Raw genomic sequence first — 23,580 nt, forward strand, 5'->3', positions numbered from 1 at the left:
TCATAGCTTTCTTTCCAAGGAGAAAAGCCTTTTTAATTTCATGGCTGCATATTTAATGTAGGTTTTTCTTAAAACAGAAGTGGTTTAAAGTGAACTTTCAAAAATCTGGGGAGACCCTTGGCTTTACACCATTTTGGCTTATGGAAGGTTTCATTAGGATGCTCTACATTCAGTTAACAAGGGAAACTTATGTACCTCTGTTCAGGCTTGGCTTCTGCTACTTCACCCCGGATGAGAGGACCTGGTATCATATCGGTTTGTACTCTTTGAATTCAAGATCTCTTGTCCTATGTTGCCTTTACATTTATAGCAAGCACTCAGGCAATCCACAAATTAGAATGTCTTGGAGCATTTTTATTAAGATGCCATAGCAGTGTTTTTCCTATATATGTGCCTCTATAGGGCTGGGTTTCTCCTGAGAATACTCTGAGCTCTTGGCTCCTTGGTCAGTTTCTAACTTTCTTTTACAGAACATTGATGAATGCAGGTCACTTTGTTTGAACTCTCAAATTAGTGTTTTTATTATGCTACTAAAATTTTTCTACATTAGCTCATAATGACTATAATCATCATGAGCTCTTGTTACATCTGAACTTGCTATACACTCTCCCTTCCCCATTCCAAACTCTAGTTTGCAAAATAAGGAAGAAGAACATAGGGCAGCTCTGAAACCAAGGTACAGAAGAAATTTTATAAAAATGTAACTTCCGTTAAATATGAAGAAGTTCATCCAAAGGGTGTATGCATGTGTGCTAAGTCACTTCAGTCATATCCGACTCTGTGAGACCCTACGGACTGTAGCCTGCCAGGCTCTTCTGTCCATGGGATTCTCCACACTAAAATAGGTGTGATCAGAGAGCATCTATTTGGGGAAAATCCACTGGTTTCAGATGGCTCAGAGATAATCATTCCGATTGGCAGGAGGATGCTATCAATTTGTAATAAATCAGGTCCAGGAAACAGGCAGAATCTTCTTCACTAGAACAGCTGCAGGGATATCAATTATCTAGGAATATGTTTTTAGAAAAAAATTACTGTACCAAAATGATAATGATTACATCTACTGAGTACTCACTACATGCCAAGTTCAGGCTTCACATGAACTGATCTAATGCTTTCAAAGCTTAGAGGATATAGGTACTGTTATACTCTTTTTACAGATGAGGAAACAGACATAGCAAGAGACGGCATAATCTGCTCAAGGTCATATTCAAGAGTTTGCCTTTTAACCACTTAGTCATGAAAATGAGACCTGGGGTCATGGCTGGACAGTCTACAGCAGAGCCCATTGTACTAGGTACTTACGGCTTTCATTGTGTAACTACCGTTTGGATGAGCCAGGTGGCGCTAGTGGTAAAGAACCCACCTGCCTATGCAGGAGACCGAAGAGATGCAGGTTCGATCCCTGGGTCGGGAAGATCCCCTGCAGGAGGGCACGGCAACCCACTTCAGTATTCTTGCCTGGAGAATCCCATGGACAGAGGAGCCTGGCGAGCTACAGTCCGTGAGATCACAAAGAGTCAGACATGGCTAAGCAGACACGCCACAGGTTTAAGAGCTGTGTTCTGACTTCAGACGGGAGCTGCAAGTCTCAGAACCACCTGCGGTTCTGACCCAGCGGCTACACATTAGAGGGTGTCCCTGACCCTGTTCAGTAATTCTCTAGAACACCTCACAGAATTCACTGAAAGTGTCGTATTTTGGACTGCAGTTTTTTTAATAATACATACACATAGAGCAAAGTCTGGGAGGGCCCTGGATGCAGAGCTTCCTCACCTCTCCCCATGGAGTCCGGGCGCCTCACCTTCCCCGCACATCGGTGGGTTCACCAGCCGGGAAGCGCCTCTGAGCCTTGACGTGCAGAGCTTTCACTGGACTTTGATCGCATAGCCACGACCGATTAAATCAGTGGCCACAACTGAACTTCGTCTCCAGTCCCCTTCTCCCCCCAAAGTGCCAGCCTTCTAATCACATGACCAGGCTGATGTTTCAGTATCTTGGGGCCTGCCTTGAGTCACCTCAGTAGCACAACAAAGACACTCTCATCACTCAGAAAATCCCAATGGAGTTTTCAATGTTTATTAATTAATTTATGTTTTGGCTGCGCTGGGCCTTCGTTGCTGCATGCGACTTTCTCTGGTTGTGGTGAGCATGGGCTACTCTTTGTTGCAGTCACTGCAGGCTTCTCACTGCAGTGGCTTCTCTTGTTGCAGAGCACAGGCTCTAGGGCACACAGGTTTCCGTAGTTGTAGCACATGAGTTTGGTTGCCCCTCGGCATGTGGAATCTTCCCGGAACTGGGATCAAACCCAGGTTTCCTGCATTGGCAGGGTAGATTCCCAACCTCGACTACCAGGAAAGTCCCTCAATGGTTTTTGAAGCTCTGTGGCTGGAATCCAGGCCAAACATCAGTTATATCTTTATCAAAACATATATATATATATACATATATATATACACATCAAGGATGAGTAAAGTGTCTAAAGCATCATATTCCTGTAAACATATTCCTGCCATTTTTATGGAAATGGTTATCTTAAGCTTATCAGAAGCTCTGATTGGGAGTCATATCTTTAATCACAGATAAGACTGGAAGAAGTGAGTTAATGATTTATAATAGCCCCAGATTGGCAGGCAGAGTCACTCAAAACATGGGGTCCATGGAGAAGAAATTCAAAAAGGAATGCTTGATGGTGCAAAGGTTGGGGAAGGTTTATCTAAAGTGGAAACTTGCTGGTAGGAGAAGCTAACCCACCCTATGTATCCATAGTGAGTTAGAGAGCACAACTTCCCTTCCCACCCCACCCTTCCTGTCTTTCCTGGGAATAAGATTGTTGCAGTTTGACATAGGAAGATACAACGTTCCCAGTGTGTAACTCATAGGAAGGACAGTAATGGTAGAGCTCCCAGGAAAGGTACAGGGTTCTAGTGTGGAGGGAATTTGGGGAAGGCAATGCCTCAAATTCTACCCCATGGATAACATCAGCCCTGGGCATTTGGACATTTTTGGTCCTGGGTACAAAGGATTCATGGGCTTCCCCAATGGCTCCATGGTAAAGAATCTGCCTGCCATGCAGAGGACACAGGAGACACCAGTTCAATCCCTGGATCAGGAAGATCCCCTGGAGGAGGAAATGGCAACCTGCTCCAGTATTCTTGTCAGGAAAATCCCATGGACAGAGGAGCCTGGCAGGCTATAGTCCATGTGGTCCCAAAGAGTCAGACACGACTGAGCACACAGGCACACACTCACAAAGGATTTGTGAGAGCCCCATCCACTTTCATATTTCTTGCTTTGGTGGGGCTTCCAACTAGACCTTTCCTTCCCGTGTGTTTGCTCTTCCTGACCCTGCAAATTGAAACCTGGTGGAAGGGGAACACCTGTGTTACGTACACGTGTATGTGCAGAATTTCTTCTCTGGTGTCCCTATTGTTTACTTCATCTCAGGGCTGGATGATCTAGCTTTCTAACTGTTTTTATGGAAATGGACTTCTCATATCTCAAGCAGTACAGTCATCCTGCCTGACTAGGTACTTTCAACATGACTGTGACTTTCTGTCTGATGTATGTATCAAACCATGTTTCCCGAAACGTCTTTAGGTAAATATTGACACTCAGGCAGTTACACAGATGGTCTTCTGCAGGTAGTTAATGAAAAACAGGTTAGACATGGATTTCAAATCAAAACATTTAGAGCTTTGTTTTAGGACAAAGCCTGCAAAGAAATACTGTATTATCTGAGTGAGAAGGGAGAGGCTTCTTGGGAATAAATGGAATGAACTTTAAAGGGCTCTTCTTTGCCACTCCCTGACCCAAGCTCAACCACCAAGGAGGGAGGGTCCCTCTTTTATATTTTATCATGATAAAAAGTGTAATTTGCCAGTCTAACATGTAGCCATTGAAGAAGCCATTAAATCAGAGGTAAAGAGGCAATGAACAAGTTTTATATTGAGAGCAAGGAATGTGAAGGGGGGAAGGGGAGATGTGATTCTCTTGAATGTGTTTTTTGGCAGATGCAAAGCAGTTAGAAAGCATAAGTATTAAACAATAAGATTAATAATAGACGTCTCACATGAATGAAGAAAATAAGTCAAAATGGCAGAAAATTCTCAAGTCTGCCCCTTCCTCCATTCTCAGATCTTTGCTCCCTTCATTTTCAACTATTTGTGTTTGATTAAATGCCTCACCTAGATCCTGGAGTCATGTTTAAATAAGAGCAGTCACAGCCCCATGTGAACAGGATTTGCAAAAGGTGAAGAGTGCATTTGTCAGATTTTTGAGATATGGCGTGGAGCTCTGAAAACTCTGGTAGAAAGCATTTTGTACTCAAAGGGCATGACAACTCACTCCAGTATTCTTGCCTGGAGAATTCCCTGGACAGAAGAGCCTGGTGGGCTTCAAGTCCACGGGATCTCAAAGAGTCTGACACTACTGAGACACTAACACTTTCACTTTCATTTACTCATGCAACAGATATTTACTAAGCATCTACTGTGTGCCAGATACGCTTCTAACCTCTGCAGATACAGCAGGGAACGAGAAATAAAAAAACCATGGAGCTTGCATGCCTTTGACTTTTTTTAAATGATTTTTTGTTTTATTAATCAGCCAGCGTTTTTAAGCCTTTTATGTCCCCTGTGTCTTATTTATTTATTTATTTTTGGCTGGGCTGGATCTTCATTGCTAAGCACGGGCTTTCTCTAGCTGTGGCGAGTGGGGGCTACTCTCCAATTGCGGTGCATGGGCTTCTCACTGTGGTGGCTTCTCCTGCGGTGAAGACGGATGGCAGGGGGCCTGGGCTCAGTACTTAAGGCACACAGGCGTCGTTGCTCGGGGCATGTGGGATCTTCCCAGACCAAGGGTCAAACTTGTGTCTCCTGCATTAGCAGGTGAATTCTTTACCACTGGACCATAAGAGAAGTCTGCCTCTGATTTTATTATGGAAGACAGCTAGTAAATAAAAAATAAATGTATAGTGTATAAGGTCAGTTTTAACTACTCTGGAGAAGAGCAGAGGTGGAGAAGGAGAGTGATGGGGTACATTATTTTCTGCTCAGGTATGTGAGCAGAAGGCAACATGGAGTGAGAGAGTGAACTGGGAGGATATTTGGGGGAAGAGCATCCAGGCAGAGGGAATAGCAGGTGTAAAGCTCTGAGGTGGAAGAGCAATAAGAAAATGCCCATGAAGTGACAAGGAGATTTGGGGGAGCATAGATGTTCTCTTTTTTATTAATTCAGGGGCCTTCATGGGCCATGAAGACTCCCAGTAGCCCCCACATGAACTGTTGGAGTTGCCATTGTCTATGTTTACTTTATCCCCAGTGGCTCAGCGGTAAAGAATTTGCCTGCAATGCAGTAGGAGCAGGCAGGAGATGAAAGTTTGATCCCTTGGGTCAGGAAGATGCTCTGGAGAAGAAAATGGCAACCCACTCCAGTATTGCCTGGAAAATCCCAATCCATGGGGTTGCAAAAGAGTTAGACACAACTGAGCAACTAAACAACAACAAAGGTTTAGTTTGCATTAGGAAACATTAAAACGTCTGTTGCAACTTGTTGTTGGCAATGTCACTTTCCAAACATACTCGTACAAAACTCATAAAATAATGCACTTTAACATCATATCGTGTGGGCATTAATGACCTTAGCCATCAGTGTAAGAAATCTTCCCAGAATGTTACGAGCAGTAAACATCTCTGATCTTAGTCCCAGAGATTCCCATTCCCATAGAAGTGAAGTGGGAGGTGAGTGGGTGTCACCACTATACTCCCCCAGTTCTGCCAAGCCAGGACTTACTTACTTCTGCAGCCAAGGACTTACTTAAAAGATGTATTTGGTGCCAGATTTCTCATTGCAGTGAGTCAAGTTCCCTGTATATTTCACAGTCACAGTGACAGTCCCTTAGGTGGAGGCATCTCCCCTGTAAGATGGTTAGATATGCACAGAGCTGAGGATGTGATCAGAAGAGTCTTCAACTCTTTGTGATCCTTGACCAAGAAGAAAATTTGGTTGTGAAGTCTTAGCTAAGTTAAGCTCCTGATTTTGATGGTGGTCCAAAAAGTTAATCCTCAGACACTGGGGATAGAAGACTCAAAAGAAGATGATTACAACTTATGTGTAAGCTGTCACAAACAAATGATGAAAATGATGCTGAGAAAGAAGTTTGTGTTGATGCAGTCTTTTCAGGGGTACAACGGTTCAAGTTCAATCCAGACAGCTGGGTTTGCTGCCTTTGACAGAGAAATGCCTAGTGCCTGGAGAGACAGGAAGGAAGATACAGTAGAATCACTGGAAACATCCCAGATGCACCAGGCATGAAAGACCTGGAATGGATTATGGTGCCTAAAGAGGTCACTTACGTAGTCCTGACATCTTCCAAATCTCCCAGGATATGGTGATCACTTTGATTTCTGGGGTATCAATATTTGAAGGAAGCAACTTCATCAGGCCGCCAATTGTCTAGGGTAGACCTCGGAGAAAGCCCACACATTGGGATGTCACTGTTTTGCTTCTGTTGGGAAGGAAATGGCAGCCCACTCCAGTACTCTTGCCTGGAGGAGCCTGGTAGGCTACAGTCCATGGGGTCGCAAAGAGTTGGACACGACTGAGTGACTTCACTTCACTAACAGATAGATGGGGAAACCATGGAAACAGTGACAGACTTTATTTTCTTGGGTTCCAAAATGACTGCAGATGGTGACTGCAGCCACGAAATTAAAAGATGCTTGCTTCTTGGAAGAAAAGCTACGACAAACCTAGACAGCATATTAAAAAGCAGAGACATTACTTTGCCAACAAAGGTCCATATAGTCAAAGCTGTGGTTTTTCTAGTAGTCATGTATGGATGTGAGAGTTGGACCATACTGAAGGCTGAACTCCAAAGAATTGATGCTTTCGAACTGTGGTGTTGGAGAAGACTCTTGAGAGTCCCTTGGACTACAAAGAGATCAGACCAGTCAATCCTAAAGGAAATCAATCCTGAATATTCATTAGAAGGACTGATGCTGAAGCTGAAGCTCCAATCCTTTGGCCACCTGATGCAAAGAGCCGACTCATTAGAAAGGCCCTGATGCTGGGAAAGATTGAAGATAGGAGGAGAAGGGGGCGGCAGAGGATGGATGGTTGGATGGCATCACTGACTCAGTGGACATGAGTTTGAGCAAGCTCCAGAAGATGATGGAGGACTGGGAAGCCTGGTGTGCTGCAATCCACAGGGTCACGAAGATTCAGACATGACTGAGCGACTAACACAAATCGCTTGTTTGTCCCCATCTTCCCAAATTTCTGAATCACATTTGTCTTTCTTCTACAGATAACAAAACCTTGCTTTGTTATCACATTCCAATGCTCTTTCTCTGGGACTCCCTCGATGAAATCAGAGCAAGAAAAGCTGGCATGTATGGGTATTTTCTCCTTCGAGTGATCACAGGAAGGAATGCAAACTCTTCCCTTGAACATCTTGGATGTACTGCAAGCAAAGCCATAATGGAAGCCTTGGGACTTCCCTGGTGGTCCAGTGGCTGGGACTCTATGCTCCCAGTGCAGGGGGCCCTGGTTCTATCCCTGGTCGAGGAGCTAGATCCGTCATGTCGCAACTAAGAGTTTGCATGCCTCCAAAACATCCCACGTGCCTCAGTGAAGATTGAATATCTCACATGCCACAACTAACACCCAGCTCAGCCAAATAAACAAATGTTGTTGTTCAGTTGCTAATTCATGTCCAACTCTGTGACCCCATAGACTGCAGCACACCAGGTTCCCCTTTCCATCACCAGCTCCCAGAGCTTACTCAAACTCATGTCCATTGAGTCAGTGATGCCATGCAACCATCTCATCCTCTGTCACCCTCTTCTCCTCACACCCTCATTTTTTCCCGGCACCAGGGTCTTTTCCAATGAGTCGGCTCTTCACATCAGGTGGCCAGAGTATTGGAGCTTCAGCTTCAGCATCAGTCCTTCAAGTGAATATTCGGCGTTGATTTCCTTTAGGATGGACTGGTTTGATCTCCTTGAAGTCCAAGGGACTCTCGAGTCTTCTCCAGCACCACAATTCAAAAGCATCAATATTTTGGCACTCAAATACATATATTCGAGGACTTTTCTCCAGTAGCAGCGAGTAGGGGCTACTGTCTAGTGTGGGGTGCGGGCTTCTCATTGCGGTGCTTTCTCTTGTGGAGCATGGGCTCTAGGGCAAGCGGGCTTCAGTAGTTTCAACTCCCGGGCTCCAGAGCATAAGCTTAATAGCTGTGGTGCACAAGCTTAGTTGCTCCAAGGTATGTGGGATCTTTCCGAACCAGGGATCAAACCCATGTCTCCTGCATTGGCATGTGGATTCTTTATCACTGGACCAGCAGTCAAAAGTCCATTCCAGGGCCTTTAACTGTTAAGTTTCTTTGTTTTTGTAAACCACTTTTCCCTGGAAAATTGAATGAGAGGTTTTACATTTTAAAAGTTTTGATTGCTTTTATTTATTTTTTAGTCTACTTCATTGTTGCTTTTATTCTAAACCCTCATGACCCAGCAGACTCTTTCAACATTGGGCAGAGAGTGACCATTTCTCCCTGGCTCTTTGAGAGTTCCCGAGTCCTGGAGGCTTATAGGAGGCTTTGATTTGAAAGCTTAACTCTGGGACATGGTCTCTCCAGGGCTTTATGAAGTGATGGGTGCTCTGGCTTTGCCTCACTTCAAAATGTCCCTGCAGCAACTGCTATTCTTGCTCTGGAGCATTTGGCTTTAAAAATGTTCCCTGTCAAGAGGATTGGCACCCTGCGTTTTTCTCTTTCACCCATTCTTCTGAGTATAAAAGTCTGACTTCTTGCAAACGCGGGGCCCTATCATGAAGAAATAGATACGACTGACTTTTCTGAGTTAAGGTCTGGCGTCTCTCAAGGGTAGTAGCAGACAGGACTACCCCTGGACTGTCTTGGCCAGTCAGTCCCCCCAGACAGTCCCCAGGACTGGCTTGACCATGCCAGTGGCTTCAAGGTGTCATGTGCTATGGTTGGCATGTGAAGAATAGTTTTAGAGCATCATGGAAAATTAAGTAGTCATGAAATAGATGCATCCTAGCATTAGGAGCAAAGACTGACCACTTGCCAGTTGTGTGAACTTGGGCAAGAACTTCAGCTTCATCTACAGATGGAATTTATTGATATTCTATCTGCCTTATCAGTTTCCCCCTGTGAGGCCTGAATGAGCTAATGCAATTGTTATTAATGTAAAGAGCTCCTGTTATTTCCTCCCTCTGTTTAGACATTCCTTGCTGTAAATTTATTTTCCAACTGGTTTCAGGATCATGTTCCCTTTGGGGGCATCTGACGGTCAAGTTTGAGGGGGAAAAAAATGCGTTAAAGGGATGTGGATGAAAATCTGATCAATCTTGATTAAAAATAAAAGCAGACTTTGCCATGTATTCATGTGATGTCCTGCACTAGCAGTAACACTTTGTTAGGGTAGTAGAGTTCATGGAAGTAAGCTAAGTATTGATTAGTAATTTAAATGTCAAAGAATTAAGCCTGCAGTGGAGCAGGCGGTGCAAGCAGTTTTGTTTGGTTGTAAAAATGCCAACATTCCTGAAACAGTGAGCTCATCATCAAATTCCTCTTCCACGCCCACAAAAGAATCTATGACTTGTTTGCTCGATTTTGTTTTGGTTTTCTGGGCAACTAAGAATGAAATAGAACAGTGATTCTCAAACAAGTTAGAGCATTAAATCCTCTGGAGGGCTTGTGAAACCCTGAATCTTCACACCAGAGTTGTTGATTCAGTAAGATGGGGGTGGGGCCTGAGAGTTTGCATTTCTGCTAAGTTCCCAGGCAAGGCTGATGCTGCTGATCCAGGAACTGCACTTTGAGAACCATTAATATGGAATGTCCTGAGGCCTTACAACGTAGTGGAGACCTCAGGGCGATTTAGTCACCAGGAAGTGGGTTCAAATTCTGGGGCTGTCCTTAGTAGCAGAGAGCAGAGTTATGTCAAGCAAATAATCTCTCTGAGATACAGTTTCTTCTGTTTTTAAATGGAAATGATACAGCCTTCCCCCTCCCCCTTGTTAGGGTCATCAGAAAACTTAAAGATATCTGTGAAGCACTTTGTTCCCTGCCTCACATGCATTAATTTAAGAGTCCATTAATTTCTTTTACTGTAAGCTATTTTTTCATAAGTCATGTATTTATTTCTGAGTGTTTGGGGCCAGAAAGTCTGTCGGGTGAATATACTGTTCATTTAAATGACTGAAGCAGTTTGAAAGATTTCACTAAGGTTCCATTTCAGAATTCCCATGTCATTTTTCACACTGGGGGGTGTGTGTGTGTAGTTTTTTCCTTTTAATTAGTTTCTTCCCATTAAATTCTTATAGAGTAGCAAGTTGAATAATGGATTGGGAATTTCATCCTTCTCTAGTTTGTGCATTGGAATTTCAGCATATTTTCATGTGTTGGTAGCAGAGGGCAGTGAAAAGGTCACAGCTGGAATGAAAACCCTGAGTTTTCATAATTCATGGACAATTAGAGTCTGACTGAATTTTGTCTTTTTATTCAAAAGCAACCATGTGAGTATCTCCCTGAAACAGAAGCACCAGTTGCTGTTCAGTCCAACCGTCGTGTCCGACTCTTTGGGACCCCGTGGACTGCAGCATGCCAGGCTTCCCTGTCCTTCACCATCTCCCGGAGCTTGCTCAAACTCATGTCTACTGAGTCATGATGCCATCCAACCATCTCATCCTCTGTCGTCCCCTTCTCCTCCTGCCTTCAGTCTCTCCCAGCATCAGGGTCTTTTCCAATGAGTCAGTTCTTCGCACCAGGTGGCCAAAGTATTGGAGCTTCAGCTTCAGCGTCAGTCCTTCCAATGAATATTCAGGATTAATTTCCTTTAGGATGGACTGGTTTCATCTCCTAGTTGTCCAAGGGACTCTCAAGCTTCTAAAACATACAGTGTCTAACACCTCATTTCTAAAGACCATTATTTCATATGTCTAGAGTAGGGCCTGGTTATACGCATTTTAATCAACAAAAAATTAATCAGTCGATCTATGAAAGAAGTGGAAAATTTTATTCAAGCCAGATTGAGGATTATGACCTGGGAAGAGCCTCTCAGAAAGCTTCAAGGACTGTTCTGCCCACTAGAAGTCAAAGCACAGATGTGTTAAGTTTTTTTGAGACAGAGAGCTGTTCCTTAAATGACGTATTACTGACAGTTCACACAGTCCTCATCAGCAGATACAAAGTGTTGCATCACCGTGACCTCTTCCAAGATCAAGGAGAAGAATGTTATCTTTAAGGAGCTGTCCTGTTGGTATTGGGAGAATGTTGCTCTTTATGGCTGAGCAGGTATTCCTGCCAATGGGCAAGGCCTGTTCTATGCATAATGAATTTACACAGTGCACATTGTTGGGAAGAGAGGAGGCCAAAGGGCAGAGAAATTTTTATGTGTGAATTTTACTTGTCTTGCCATAAAATGTGAATTTTATTTCACAGAAGAATCAGCCCAGGTGGTGCAGAGACTGCATTTTAAGACAGACAAGGCAAGGGCTGCAATGGTCAGGACAGATTTCGGATTCAGATTCTGCTGCTTAACTAGCTATGTGGACTTGAGCACATTCTCCAGTCTTCTTTTCCCCCACCTCTATTTGGCTGTTTCTTTTTTAATTTATTTTTTAAATTAATCTTTATTGGAGTATGGTTGCTTTACAATGTTGTGTGACTTTCTCCTGTATAGCAAAGTGAAACAGCCATACATAAACATGAAAAGTGAGAGTGTTAGTTGCTCGGTTGTGTCTGACTTTTTGCAGCCTCATGGACTGTAGCCAGCCAGGCTCCTCTGTCCATGGAATTCTCCAGAATACTGGAGTGGGCTGCCATTCCCTTCTCCAGGGGATCTTCCCGACCTGGAGATCGAACCCGTGTCTCCTGCATTGCAGGCAGGCTTTCTGAGCCACCAGGGATGGCCCATACATATACATATATCCCCTCTTTTCTGGATTTCCTTCCCATTTACTAACAGGTCACCACAGAGCACTGAACAGAGTTCCCCGAGCTATACAGTAGGTTCTCATTATCGCCAGTCTTCTTAATTCTTGGTCTTTCGTATGTGACATGGGTCATTCTTATTCATTGGGGCCATTATACAGATTATATAGTTCATGGATTTTAAAAATGTCTGGCATAGTGCCAGTCACAAAGCCCTCAAAAGCTCCATTGTTGTGATGGTTCTCCTAAAATGCCACACAGCAAAGGTGGACAGATAGATAAACACAGAAGTTCACAAATGACTAGAACTGAAATGAAGTCAACTGGCTGTGTGTTAATCCGTAAAATATATATTAAGTCTTGAAGAAAGAGAATTCTCCAAAGATTATGTTGAAGTGACTGATTCCTTACAGGTGCTGTAGATCCGGTACATTTGCAACTAGTTTCTAACTTGGTATAATCACTTTCAAAAAATTTTATTTATTTATTTATTTGACTGCCCTGGGTCTTCATTGCCACGTGGGCTTTCTCTAGTTGCAGTGCTCGGACTTCTCATTGCACTGGCTTCCCTCATTGTGGAGCACAGGCTCTAGGCCCACAAGCTTCAATAATTATGGCTCATAGGCTCTAGAATGCAAGATCAGTGCGTGTGGCCCATGGGCTTATTTGCTCCATAGTATGTGGAATCTTTCCGGATCAGGATCCAATCTGTGTCCCCTGCATTGGCTGGCAGATTCGTATCCTCTATACCAGCAGGGAAGTCCTGTACTTACTTTTTTAGTATCAAAACTCTATTTTGGACACCTTAAGGTAAAATGATGTTGGATTGTGTTGAAACAAATTATTCAATCAAATCCATTGAATCAGCGGACTATCATTTTTATCATTTTTATCATACTGTCAGTACATCAATTTTCCATTCACTTTCACATGACAAGATAATGTCCTTTTCATGAAAATACTAAACACTTCAGGAGATCCTAAATGAAGCCACCGTAACACAAGACAACAGAGCCAGTATTATTCAGTAATAGGATGGGAAGATCAGTTTAGAAAGAAAGCAGTATTATTATAGACAGATTTTTATTCAGAGATTTAAGAAATGCCATAGAAGTGCATGTTTACTTGGATTTTTCTCAATTTCTCTTAAGCAGTTTTAAGAAATTTTATTCCTTCTGTAGAATAGTCTTTCCCAGCTTACTGACAAATTTTTAAATTATGTGCTTGAAATTAGTATTATGGCATGTTTTCATTTCCATGCTATTCCTGAAGACCTCTGTCGGTGGAGCCTTCAGAAGAGAATTTATTCGCCACAATTGTACTTCCATTAAACAAAGCTTAAGAACAGACAGTCCTAATGGGGTTTTCATTTATGGATCCTTTGGGTAGGGTTCCCCAGGGAAGGTGGTCAACATTAATTAAAACATCTTGAGGCCTGTGAGCCACAATTACTTCTATGTGAGATGCAGTGAAGAGCTTTGAATGATCCCATGAAAACAGAGGATGCAGGAAATTCCTACTTTCTCATCGCTTTCATGAAGATGCAGCTTTTAAGCAAATATCCTTCAGAGTTACCACAATTGACATTCATTGCTCTAGGGAACAAATGTTTTATATTTTCAATTTGTTACACAGAAAAGGAGAGGCCTTTTATATGGGGTAGTTGTCATGTTGCCTGCATATCTAAGCCAGGAGAGTCTTGAACCACCCCTGAAGAGATAAGAGGGTGTGCAAATTATGGGTTTGTTATGTGTTTCCAGTAGGCATATGGGAATATGCATATGTAATATAAGGAAAGATGTCACTTTGAACTAGTGGGACTGTTGGTTATTTCTTTCTAGGTTGGAAAGCGAGGGACAATAAGAGATTATCCTGGCTTTAACCCATCAGTGGATGCTGAAGCGATTCGTAAGGCCATCAGAGGAATTGGTGAGTAATGTTTTACAATTTCTTTCTTACTGTTGAAGCAGATCAGGAATTAAAGCTAAAAGTGCAAAGGTTCAGGTTGCCCAAATTGCTTTTTTTACTTAATTAGGGAAATTGTAAGGCACTTCAAAAAATTGTGAAGAGGAAAAGTATAGGGAACCTAGTCTGTATGTGTGTGTGTGTGTATATATTTTTTTTCCATGACAATCATATGAGGTGGAGACTTTCATTTTCTTTAGTTTACAGATGGGGGAACTGCAGCTCAGAGGTGTTGAGTCATCTTCCTAGGGTCGTACATGAGTGGCAGAGCTGGGATTCAAACCCATGATTGAAATACCAGGTTTCTTCCAGTGTACCTTGCTTTCACGACACCAGGAGAGTGTCAGTGGGGATAGGCATGACCTTTAAGAGGTATTTAAATTTTTATTTATTTATTTTTATCTATGGCTGTGCTGGATCTTCACTGCTGCGCACCGGCTCTCTCTAGTTCTGGCCAACCAGGGCTCCTCTCTAGTTGCGGTAGGAGGGCCTCTCATTACAGTGGCTTCTCTTGTTGTGGAGCGCGGGCTCTAGGGCACATGGGCTTTAGTAGTTTTGGGGCATGTTTCCTTACAGCACGTGGGATCTTCCCAAACCAAGGATTGAACCAGTGACCCTGGCATTGCAAGGCGGATTCTTAACCACTGGACCAGCAGGGAAGCCCAGGAACCCAGTTTTATCCAATCTTAATATTTGCCATGTTTCAGTTCAGTTCAGTCTCTCAGTCGTGTCCGACTCTTTGCGACCCCATGAACCGCAGCACACCAGGCCTCCCTGTCCATCACCAACTCCCGGGGTTTACCCAAACTCATATCCATTGAGGCCATCCAGCCACCTCATCCTCTGTCGTCCCCTTCTCCTCCTGCCTTCAATCTTTCCTAACATCAAGGTCTTTTCAAATGAGTCAGCTCTTTGCATCAGGTAGCCAAAATATTGGAGTTTTAGCTTCAACATCAGTCCTTCCAATGAACACCCAGGACTGATTTCCTTTTTAGGATGGACTGGTTGGATCTCCTTGCAGTCCAAGGGATTTTCAAGAGTCTTCTCCAACACCACAGTTCAAAAGCATCAATTCTGCGCCCAGCTTTCTTTATAGTCCAACTCTCACAACCATACATGACTACTGGAAAAACCATGCTTATTTACTACTATACACTACCATGGGCTTCCCGGGTGGTGCTAGTGGTGAAGAACCCGCCTGCCAATGCGGGACATGACTGAGCAACTAACACTTTCACTTCCAAACACTGCCATGGCCATCGCTGCTATCAACATTCATCATCATTATCACCATGAATCATTATAGATACAGTCCCTTCCGATTCTGTCTGGATCTCATTACCACCCTATTCTCTAGAGATAAACAGCATTCTAAATTAGAAATATATTTCCATGAAACTTTTAATTCTGTACTCTGTATGTATGTACATATTGTTTTGCATGGACTCAAACAGTATAAATTGAAATCCTACTGTAGGTATTCTTCTGCAACTTGTTTTTTATCCCTTAACATTATGTTTTTGAGATTTATCCATGTTGATATGTTTAGCTCTAGTTCATTAATTTTAACTGCAGAGTAGTCTATTGAATTACTATGTCGTAAGATGGAAATAGTGATGGAACTTTTAAATTGCCTACAATTCTTTTCTATTACAGTATAAAAGTACTGCACTGAATAGTTGTGCTTATGTCTTTTGTGAATGTTTGCTAGCATCTCTCTAGAATATAAATTTACTAGAAATTTTGCCAAACTGCTCTCTCAAATGAATTTACAAATTAGCTTTCCTACCAGCAATATGGCTTCCCAGGTGGCACAGCAGTAAAGAATCCACCTGCCAATGCAAGAGGCCCGGGTTCCATCCCTGGGTCAGGAAGATCCCCTGGAGAAGGAAATGGCAGCCCACTCCAGTATTCTTGCCTGGAGAATCCCATCGACAGAGTATCCTGGTGGGCTACAGTCCATGGGGTCACAAAGAGTCAGACACAGCTGAGTGACTGAGCGCATACAGCACCAGCAATGTATAAGACTTCCTCTTGGTCAGTATTCTCATCCCTACTTGCTATGGTCATCCAATAGAGTGGGTCTAAAATTGTACCTCTTGCTATTTCCTTCCTCTTCCCCATCCCTCATTACTGATGCAGTTAAGCATCCTTTCTTGTTTATTGGCTTCCTTTCCCATGAATTACTCTTCCATACTTTTTATCCATTTTTCAGTTGGGTTGTATTCTTTGGCTTGGCAAGAAAAAAATATTTAATTTATTTTTTAAAATAAATTCTGGGTATGAAACATTTTTTTAAAATTACAAGCTATAAAAATATCTTTTTTCAGAATGTGACTTCCTTTTCACATTGTCTACAGTAACTTTAATTGAATAAAAGTTTTAAATTTTAGTGAAATTAACTTTGCCAATATTTTTTTGTAATAACTTACACTTACTGTGTCTTTTCTGTGGTGAGCACATAAAGATACCTTGCTGTATTTTCTCCCCCAGATTTTACATTCTTATTTTTCACATTGAGATCTTTAATCTGCCTCGAATTAATGTTTGTGAATGGCATTTAAATCTAATTTGATTTTATGTGGCTATGCAATTGTCCCAGTGCAATCGATGGAAGCAGTCATCCTTTCCCCACTGATTTGTAATGCCACCACTGTCTCATAAGCTTTGCTATTTTTCTGCTCTCTGTTACATTCCATTGGTCTGTTTGCCTCTCCGCGTCTCTATACAACATTGTCATAACTACTGTTATTATTTTATAGTGATACTAGTGTCTAGTAAGGCAGGAGTTTTTCTTCTGGGCTCTTTGCCTTCTCCTATAAATTATGGTCAGTTTGTCAGGTTTCATGAATTATACTATTAAGGTTTTATATCAGTTTAATATTATTGTATTTCTGCCTGTTTAGGTTTTTTTTTTTTCTATTTTGAAAGGAAAGTTATTTCTTTATCTACCTCCTTGTTTCCCTATTTACACACAGTGTTGAATAGACTTTTCCATGAGGCTGTTGTCAAACTGAATGAATTAATGGTCTTTAAATTCTCTCTGTTGTCTTTCTTCCTTTCCATTATGTTTCTTCACAGGTTTGCAGACCCACTCTGAGGAGGTTTTCGTTTGTAAGCACCACTCCCAACACCAAAACCAGGTGTCGAGGTGGCATTTGCCTTAGGGACGTGTGAGATCCAGCCTCTGAACCATGAGGCATCTTGGTTTAATTTCTGGTCTTGAGCATTTGCAGAAATGAGAGAAATTGTCTGATGTACAACCTACATGTGATTGTGGGTGGTTAGTCCTATCTGGAATCTAGGGGCATAAGGTATAGAGATGCAGAGAAGGGGGTGGGAAATTAGAACAAAGATAGGAGGCAAAAGCTGGTGCTGGAGGTTTGGTCGCTAAGTCATGTCTGACTCTTGCGACCCCATGGACAGAGGAGCCTGGCAGGCTGCAGTCCATGGGATTCTCCAGGCAAGAATACTCAAGTGGGTTGCCATTGCCTTCTCCAGGGGATCTTCCTGACCCAGGAATCAAACCCAGGTCTCCTGCATTGTAGGCAAATTCATTACCAACTAAGCTACAAGGGAAGCCCAAGCTAGGTCCTAAGAAACTGGTACACAAGCTAAGGAGCTTAAGCTTCATCCTGAAGATTACAGAGAATCTTTAGGATTTCTATCAAGGAACTGACATGATCTGATGTGTTTAAAAAATTTACTTAGGCAGAACTATACAGTATGAATTATAATGGGATCAAGTTAGGAGACTATTGAAGTTTCCAGGTAAAATATGATGAATGCACAGTAGCAGAAAAGAGGACAAATTCAAGACATTCAGACGATTGCTACAATGTAAAGAGGAGGGAAAAGAAAGGAGTATAGGATGACTGGAGAATCTTTGCTTGGATGACTGTATCTATAGTGGTATCATTGACTAGGGAACATAGAATGAAAGACAAGTTAGAGAGGAAATAGAGTACAATGCATAGGATAGAATCAAATCCAGTGGAATGAATGCAAATAGAATCCAAATAGAATGAATGCATTCTGGAGCAGCTGAGTTTGAGATATTTGTAGTTAGAGGTGTTCAGTCATGCACCAGTCCAGATGCCATGACAGGTCCGAGCTGATAATCAGATTCACAGAGCACAACGAGGATTTCATCTAACTCTGTTTCCTTAACTATACAGAAGAATACAAGACCAGAGGTCCACTGTGGCAGCATCTTTCACTGGGAGGCCCAGCAGCTAGTCAAATACAGTTTCTTTTGCCCCATCATTCATGTAGAGTGTGCACCACTGCCATGGACGAATGGAACCAAGGCGTGTGTGGATCACTCAACATGGGGAAGATGAGCCTAGAGTTCCAACTGATCTTTTATACAATTCTAGCCAACTCACAGCCCCCAACCCAGGGGGAATCCTCTACCACAAAGGAGTAGACACAACTTCCAACAATATCTTAGTACTGTAATTACTATGAAAATGGTGACGTAGAGGTCATTTTCATGCAGGCGCGCATCAACCCTTTCAGTTCAGTTCATTTGCTCAGTCGTGTCTGATTCTGCGACTCCATGGACTTCAGCATGCCAGGCCTCCCTGTCCATCACCAACTCCCAGAGCCTACTCAAACTCATGTCCATCGAGTCGGTGATACCATCCAACCATCTCATCCTCTGTTGTCCCCTTCTCCTCCTGCCTTCAATCTTTCCCAGCATCAGGGTCTTTTCCAGTGAGTCAGTTCTTCGCATCAGGTGGCCAAAGTATTGGAGTTTCAGCTTCAGCATCAGTCCTTCCAAAGAATATTCAGGACTGATTTCCTTTAGGATGGACTGGTTGGATCTTCTTGCAGTCCATGGGACTTTCAAGAGTCTTCTCCCACACCACAGTTCAAAAGCATCAATTCTTGGGTGTTCAGCTTTCTTTATAGTTCAATTCTCACATCCATACATGACTACTGGAAAAACCAAAGCTTTTACTAAACAGACCTTTGTTGGCAAAGTAATGTCTCTGCTTTTAATATGCTGTCTAGTTTGGTCATAACTTTTCTTCCAAGGAGCAAGTGTCTTTTAATTTTATGGCTCTAGTCACCATCTGTGTGATTTTGGAACCCCAAAAAATAAAGTCTGTCACTGTTTCCATTGTTTCCCCCTCTATTTGCCATGAAGTGATGGGACCAGATGCCATGATCTTAGTTGTCTGAATGTTGAGTTTTAAGCCAACTTTTTCACTCTCTTCTTTCACTTTCATCAAGAGGCTCTTTAGTTCTTCTTTGCTTTGTGCCATAAGGGTGGTGTCATCTGCATATCTGAGGTTATTGATATTTCTCCCAGCAATCTTGATTCCAGCTTGTGCTTCATCCAGCCTAGCATTTCTCATGATGTACTCTGCATATAAGTTAAATAAGCAGAGTGACAATATACAGCTTTGACATACTCCTTTCCCTATTTGGAAGCAGTCTGTTGTTTCATGTCCAGTTGTAGATGTTGCTTCTTGACCTGCATACAGATTTCTCAGGAGGCAGATCAGGTGGTTTGGTATTCCCATCTCTTTCAGAATTTTCCAGTTTGTTGTGATCCACACAGTCAAAGGCTTTGGCATAGTCAGTAAAGCAGAAGTAGATGTTTTTCTGGAATTCTCACTTTTTCAATGGTCCAGCAGATGTTGGCAATTTGATCTCTGGTTCCTCTGCCTTTTCTAAATCCAGCTTGAACATCAGCCCTTTACTTGTACTTAAAACAGGTGGTTAAGTATATGGGTCTGAAATTCCTGAAACATGTATGGACCAGTGGACATAGAAATACATGTTTTGGGTTAAAAGATTTGGATTAAGGTTCAAATTCTTGCTGTGCCACTTAAAAGCTGCATGACTTTGGCAAATGAGGTGACTTCTCTAAATGTTTACATCTTTATCTTTAGAACAGTTTAATCATACCTACTGTCCTGGGCAGTATTAACTATGACAATAAATAAAAGATGCCTGCTGTGTGCTAGGTACTCAATTAGCATCAGTTCCTTTTTTCTAGAGAAAAAAATGACTTCATGTACCAAATATGGAGATAAAAGAAAGATAGAAGGTGAAATGACAGTAACTGAACCTCACAAGGATGAAAAAAACCTACTTCAAAAGCGGCATGATCCTTGTGCTTTTTCCTCTGTCTGATGTATGGATAGGAATATATGAGTCATGGTGGCTTTCTTTCCCTAAAACTATCCAAATAAAGTTAATTTTCTTTCCTCAAAGCCAGGGAATCAAAGAAATAAAGATGCCAACCTGATAAGACCTAGAAATTAGAAATTAAAATGCCTTCCTCTCTGCATCTGTTTCAGACAGTTAATCATCTTTCTTTTGTTCATGACAGATACGTTAAGCATATTTGGGTTGATGGTGAATACAATTATTTTCGTCTCGTTTAGGGACCGATGAGAAAACACTGATCAGCGTTCTGACTGAGAGGACGAATGCACAACGGCAGCTCATTGCTAAGGAATATCAAGCAATATGTGGAAAGGTACGGTTCCCTAACAGGCAGTAATGAGCTAATCACTGATGGATCAGGGCTGCTCCCACGTGATGATGCCCCCAGATCTTTTATTGCAGGCCAAGTGTAACAGAAAGTGCCCAGTATATCCGGTCAATAGCCTGGAATAGATGTGGTTTTGCCCTTAACTGTCTGAATGGCCTTGGACGTGTTATTTGACCTTTCTGGACCTTGGTTATCGTCACCATTGAATAAGGAGGGTTGCCTTGGATCAGTGGGTCTAAATCAAGGATGATTTTGCTCCCCAGTGGCTATTTGGCAGCATCTCCAAACATGCTGATTGCCACAACTGGTGGGAGAGGGATGTTGCTGGTACCTCATGGGACAAGATCAGAGATGCTGCTCAACATCCTTCAATATGCAAGACAGTCCCCACAACCAAGAATCATCTGATCAGTTATCTGATAAGCCCTGTCTTACGTGATCTTCAGTTTCTCTTTCAGCTTTAATAAACTTACTAAACACCAAAAGTTATATAAGAACTCTTCAGGAGCATTTTGTGTGTCTTTTCCACCTAGTTTTTTGAGTGTTGAGTTTTAGGCCAGCTTTTTCACTCTCCTCTTTCAGCTTCGTCAAGAGACTCTTTAGTTCCTATTCCCATTATGCCATTAGTGTGGTATCATTTGCATATCTGAGGTTATTGATATTTTTCCCAGCAATGTTGATTCCAGCTTGTGCTTCACCCAGCCTTTCATTTCACATGATATACTCTGTATAGACTTTAAATAAGCAGGGTGACAATATACAGGCTTGACGTACTCCTTTCCCAAATTTGGAACCAGCCTGTTGTTCCATGTCTGGTACTAACTGTTGCTTCTTGAGCTGCATACAGGTTTCTCAGGAGGCAGGTTAGGTAGTCTGATATTCCCATCTCTTTAAGGATTTTCCAGTTTGTTGTGATCCACACAGTCAAAGGCTTTAGCTTCATTTAGTCAATGAAGCAGAAGTAGATGGCTTTTGGAATTGCCTTGCTTTTTCTATGATCTCTTAAAGAAAATTAGCAGTGACCACAGGACTGGAAAAGATCCTCTCCTTTCCAATTCATATCAAATTTGGCAATTTGATCTCTGGTTTCTCTGCCATTTCTAAATCCAGCTTGTACATCTGGACATTCTCGGTTCACATATTGTTGAAGCCTAGCTTGAAGGATTTTGAGCATTACCTTGCTAGCATGTGAAATGAGCATAGTTGTGTGGTAGTTAGAACATTCTTTGGCATTGCTTTTCTTTGGGATTGGAATGAAAACTGACCTTTTCCAGTTCTGTGGCCACTGCTGAGTTTCCCAAATTTGTTGGCATTTTGAGTGCAGCACTTTCACAGCATCATCTTTTCAGACTTGAAATAAGTTAGCTGGAATTCCATCACCTCCACTAGCTTTGATCGTGGTAATGTTTCCTAAGGTTCACTTGACTTCACACACCAGGGTGTCTGGCTGTAGGTGAGTGACCACATTATCATGGTTATCTGGGTCATTTTGTGTAGTTCTGCCATGTATTCTTGCTACCTCTTCTTAATCTCTTCTGCTTCTGGTAGGTCCTTGCCATTTCTATCCTTTATCATGCCCATCTTTGCATGAAGTGTTCCCTTGGTATATCTTATTTTCTTGAAGAGATCTCTAGTCTTTCCCATTCTATTGTTTTCCTCTATTTCTTTGGATTGGTCAATTAAGAAGACTTTCTTATCTCTCCTTGCTATTCTCTGGGACTCTGCATTCAGTTGGGTATATCCTTCCCTTTTTCCTTTGCTTTTTGCAAAGGAGAATTTGTAACCTAATTTTTATTTTTAAAAGATTATTTTAGCTGCCTGGCTAATGAACTGGTAAGGGAAAGAGCAGAAACACAAACCAGTCAGGCTATCAGATCCAGAAACAAGAGTGTGTTGTGACCATCCACAGGCCGCTGAGGCATCACCCAGCAGCGTTCTCCCAGCCCACGGCTCCGTTAGGACACCCTTCTCTGTGTTTCCTCCGTGCGCTTAGTTACTCACTTGTGTCCAACTCTTTGTGACCCCACAGACTGTAGCCCACTAGGTTCCTCCGTCCATGGGATTTTCCCGGCAAAAGTACTGGAGTGGGTTGCCATTTCTTCCTTCAGGGGATCTTCCCCACCCGGGGATTGCAACTGTATCTCCTGTAGTGAAGGCAGTTTCTTTACTCCTCAGCCATTGAAGAAGCGCTGCGTTCCCTTTATCAGATATTTAATATATTACTTTGGAATTTTACCTTTGACTCTTTCTGTTTTTCCCTTTAGGGTACAGTGTCCTAGGGGTAAGGATTGTGTCTAACTCATCATTAAGTGCCTAGCACAGAGCAGGTACCCAGTAAACACTTGTCAAATAAAAGGATTGCCAAGCTTCTGGCCAAGGTGACATACTCATGTACAGGGAATGTGAATGATCCATTGGCCTTTCAGGATTTACAAAACATGGAGGAAGGATAGAGGGGAAGGGTGACAACCGTGTCTCATAGTGGGACAGAAGGAGAACCTGTGAAGTAAGATCCGGGTTGAGGACAGATGGGTTGGAGTTTAGCTGTTGAAGAGGAAACCCCCCACGATGACTGCAGTGGCTCCATCCCATTTGTTTGGCAGGAGCCTACCCCCACTGGGCCCCCAGTGTCACGGAAGATGTTGGTCTGCACCCACATTGTCATAGCAGTGCGGTGGGCTTTCAGCCTCTTGTTTCAAGGCTGGAGCTCATCAAGAGCAGGAAAAAATAATTATTCAGTAATACTCCTTTGGCTACTAAAAATAGAAACCATATTACTTGCCTTCAAGCGAGGGAGTTGGATCGGACTTAGGTAACGTGTGAAAACACTGCCGAAAGAGAGTATCAATAAATGAGGTTCCCCTGTTGCCACATTTCTAGTTTCCCCTGCTCTTGTTGCCAGAAGACCGCTTTGGATGCCTCCTCGTCCCACACTCTGAGCAGAGGCAAACGACCACGCGCTGTCTTCCCGCATCTTCTCCCTTTGAAGCTGTTTGGCAGACACTGAGAAGCTAGGCAGAGTGGAGCACCTCCCGTTAAAACTGGGTGTGAATTACGGGGCTCCTCCCTATCGCCTTCCCACTGAGAGCATCAGGGACCTGGGAAACTCATTTTATTTTATTTATTTATTTATTTTTAA

The 23,580-nt window shown here is 42.6% G+C and overlaps 1 protein-coding gene across 1 annotated transcript in view; it reads left to right on the plus strand.

The window, feature by feature from the left end:
- ANXA3 (annexin A3) overlaps positions 1-23,580 on the plus strand; it is a 68,555-nt gene that overhangs the window by 11,597 nt on the left and 33,378 nt on the right. The window contains exons 3-4 of the mRNA XM_043448218.1: positions 13,804-13,891; positions 20,332-20,426. Of these exons, the coding sequence (XP_043304153.1) occupies positions 13,804-13,891; positions 20,332-20,426 (183 nt within the window). The remainder of the gene's footprint in view (positions 1-13,803; positions 13,892-20,331; positions 20,427-23,580) is intronic.

This window comes from Cervus canadensis, chromosome 26 (genome assembly GCF_019320065.1).
Source record: "Cervus canadensis isolate Bull #8, Minnesota chromosome 26, ASM1932006v1, whole genome shotgun sequence".
In the NCBI taxonomy this organism is placed as follows: Eukaryota; Metazoa; Chordata; class Mammalia; order Artiodactyla; family Cervidae; genus Cervus; species Cervus canadensis.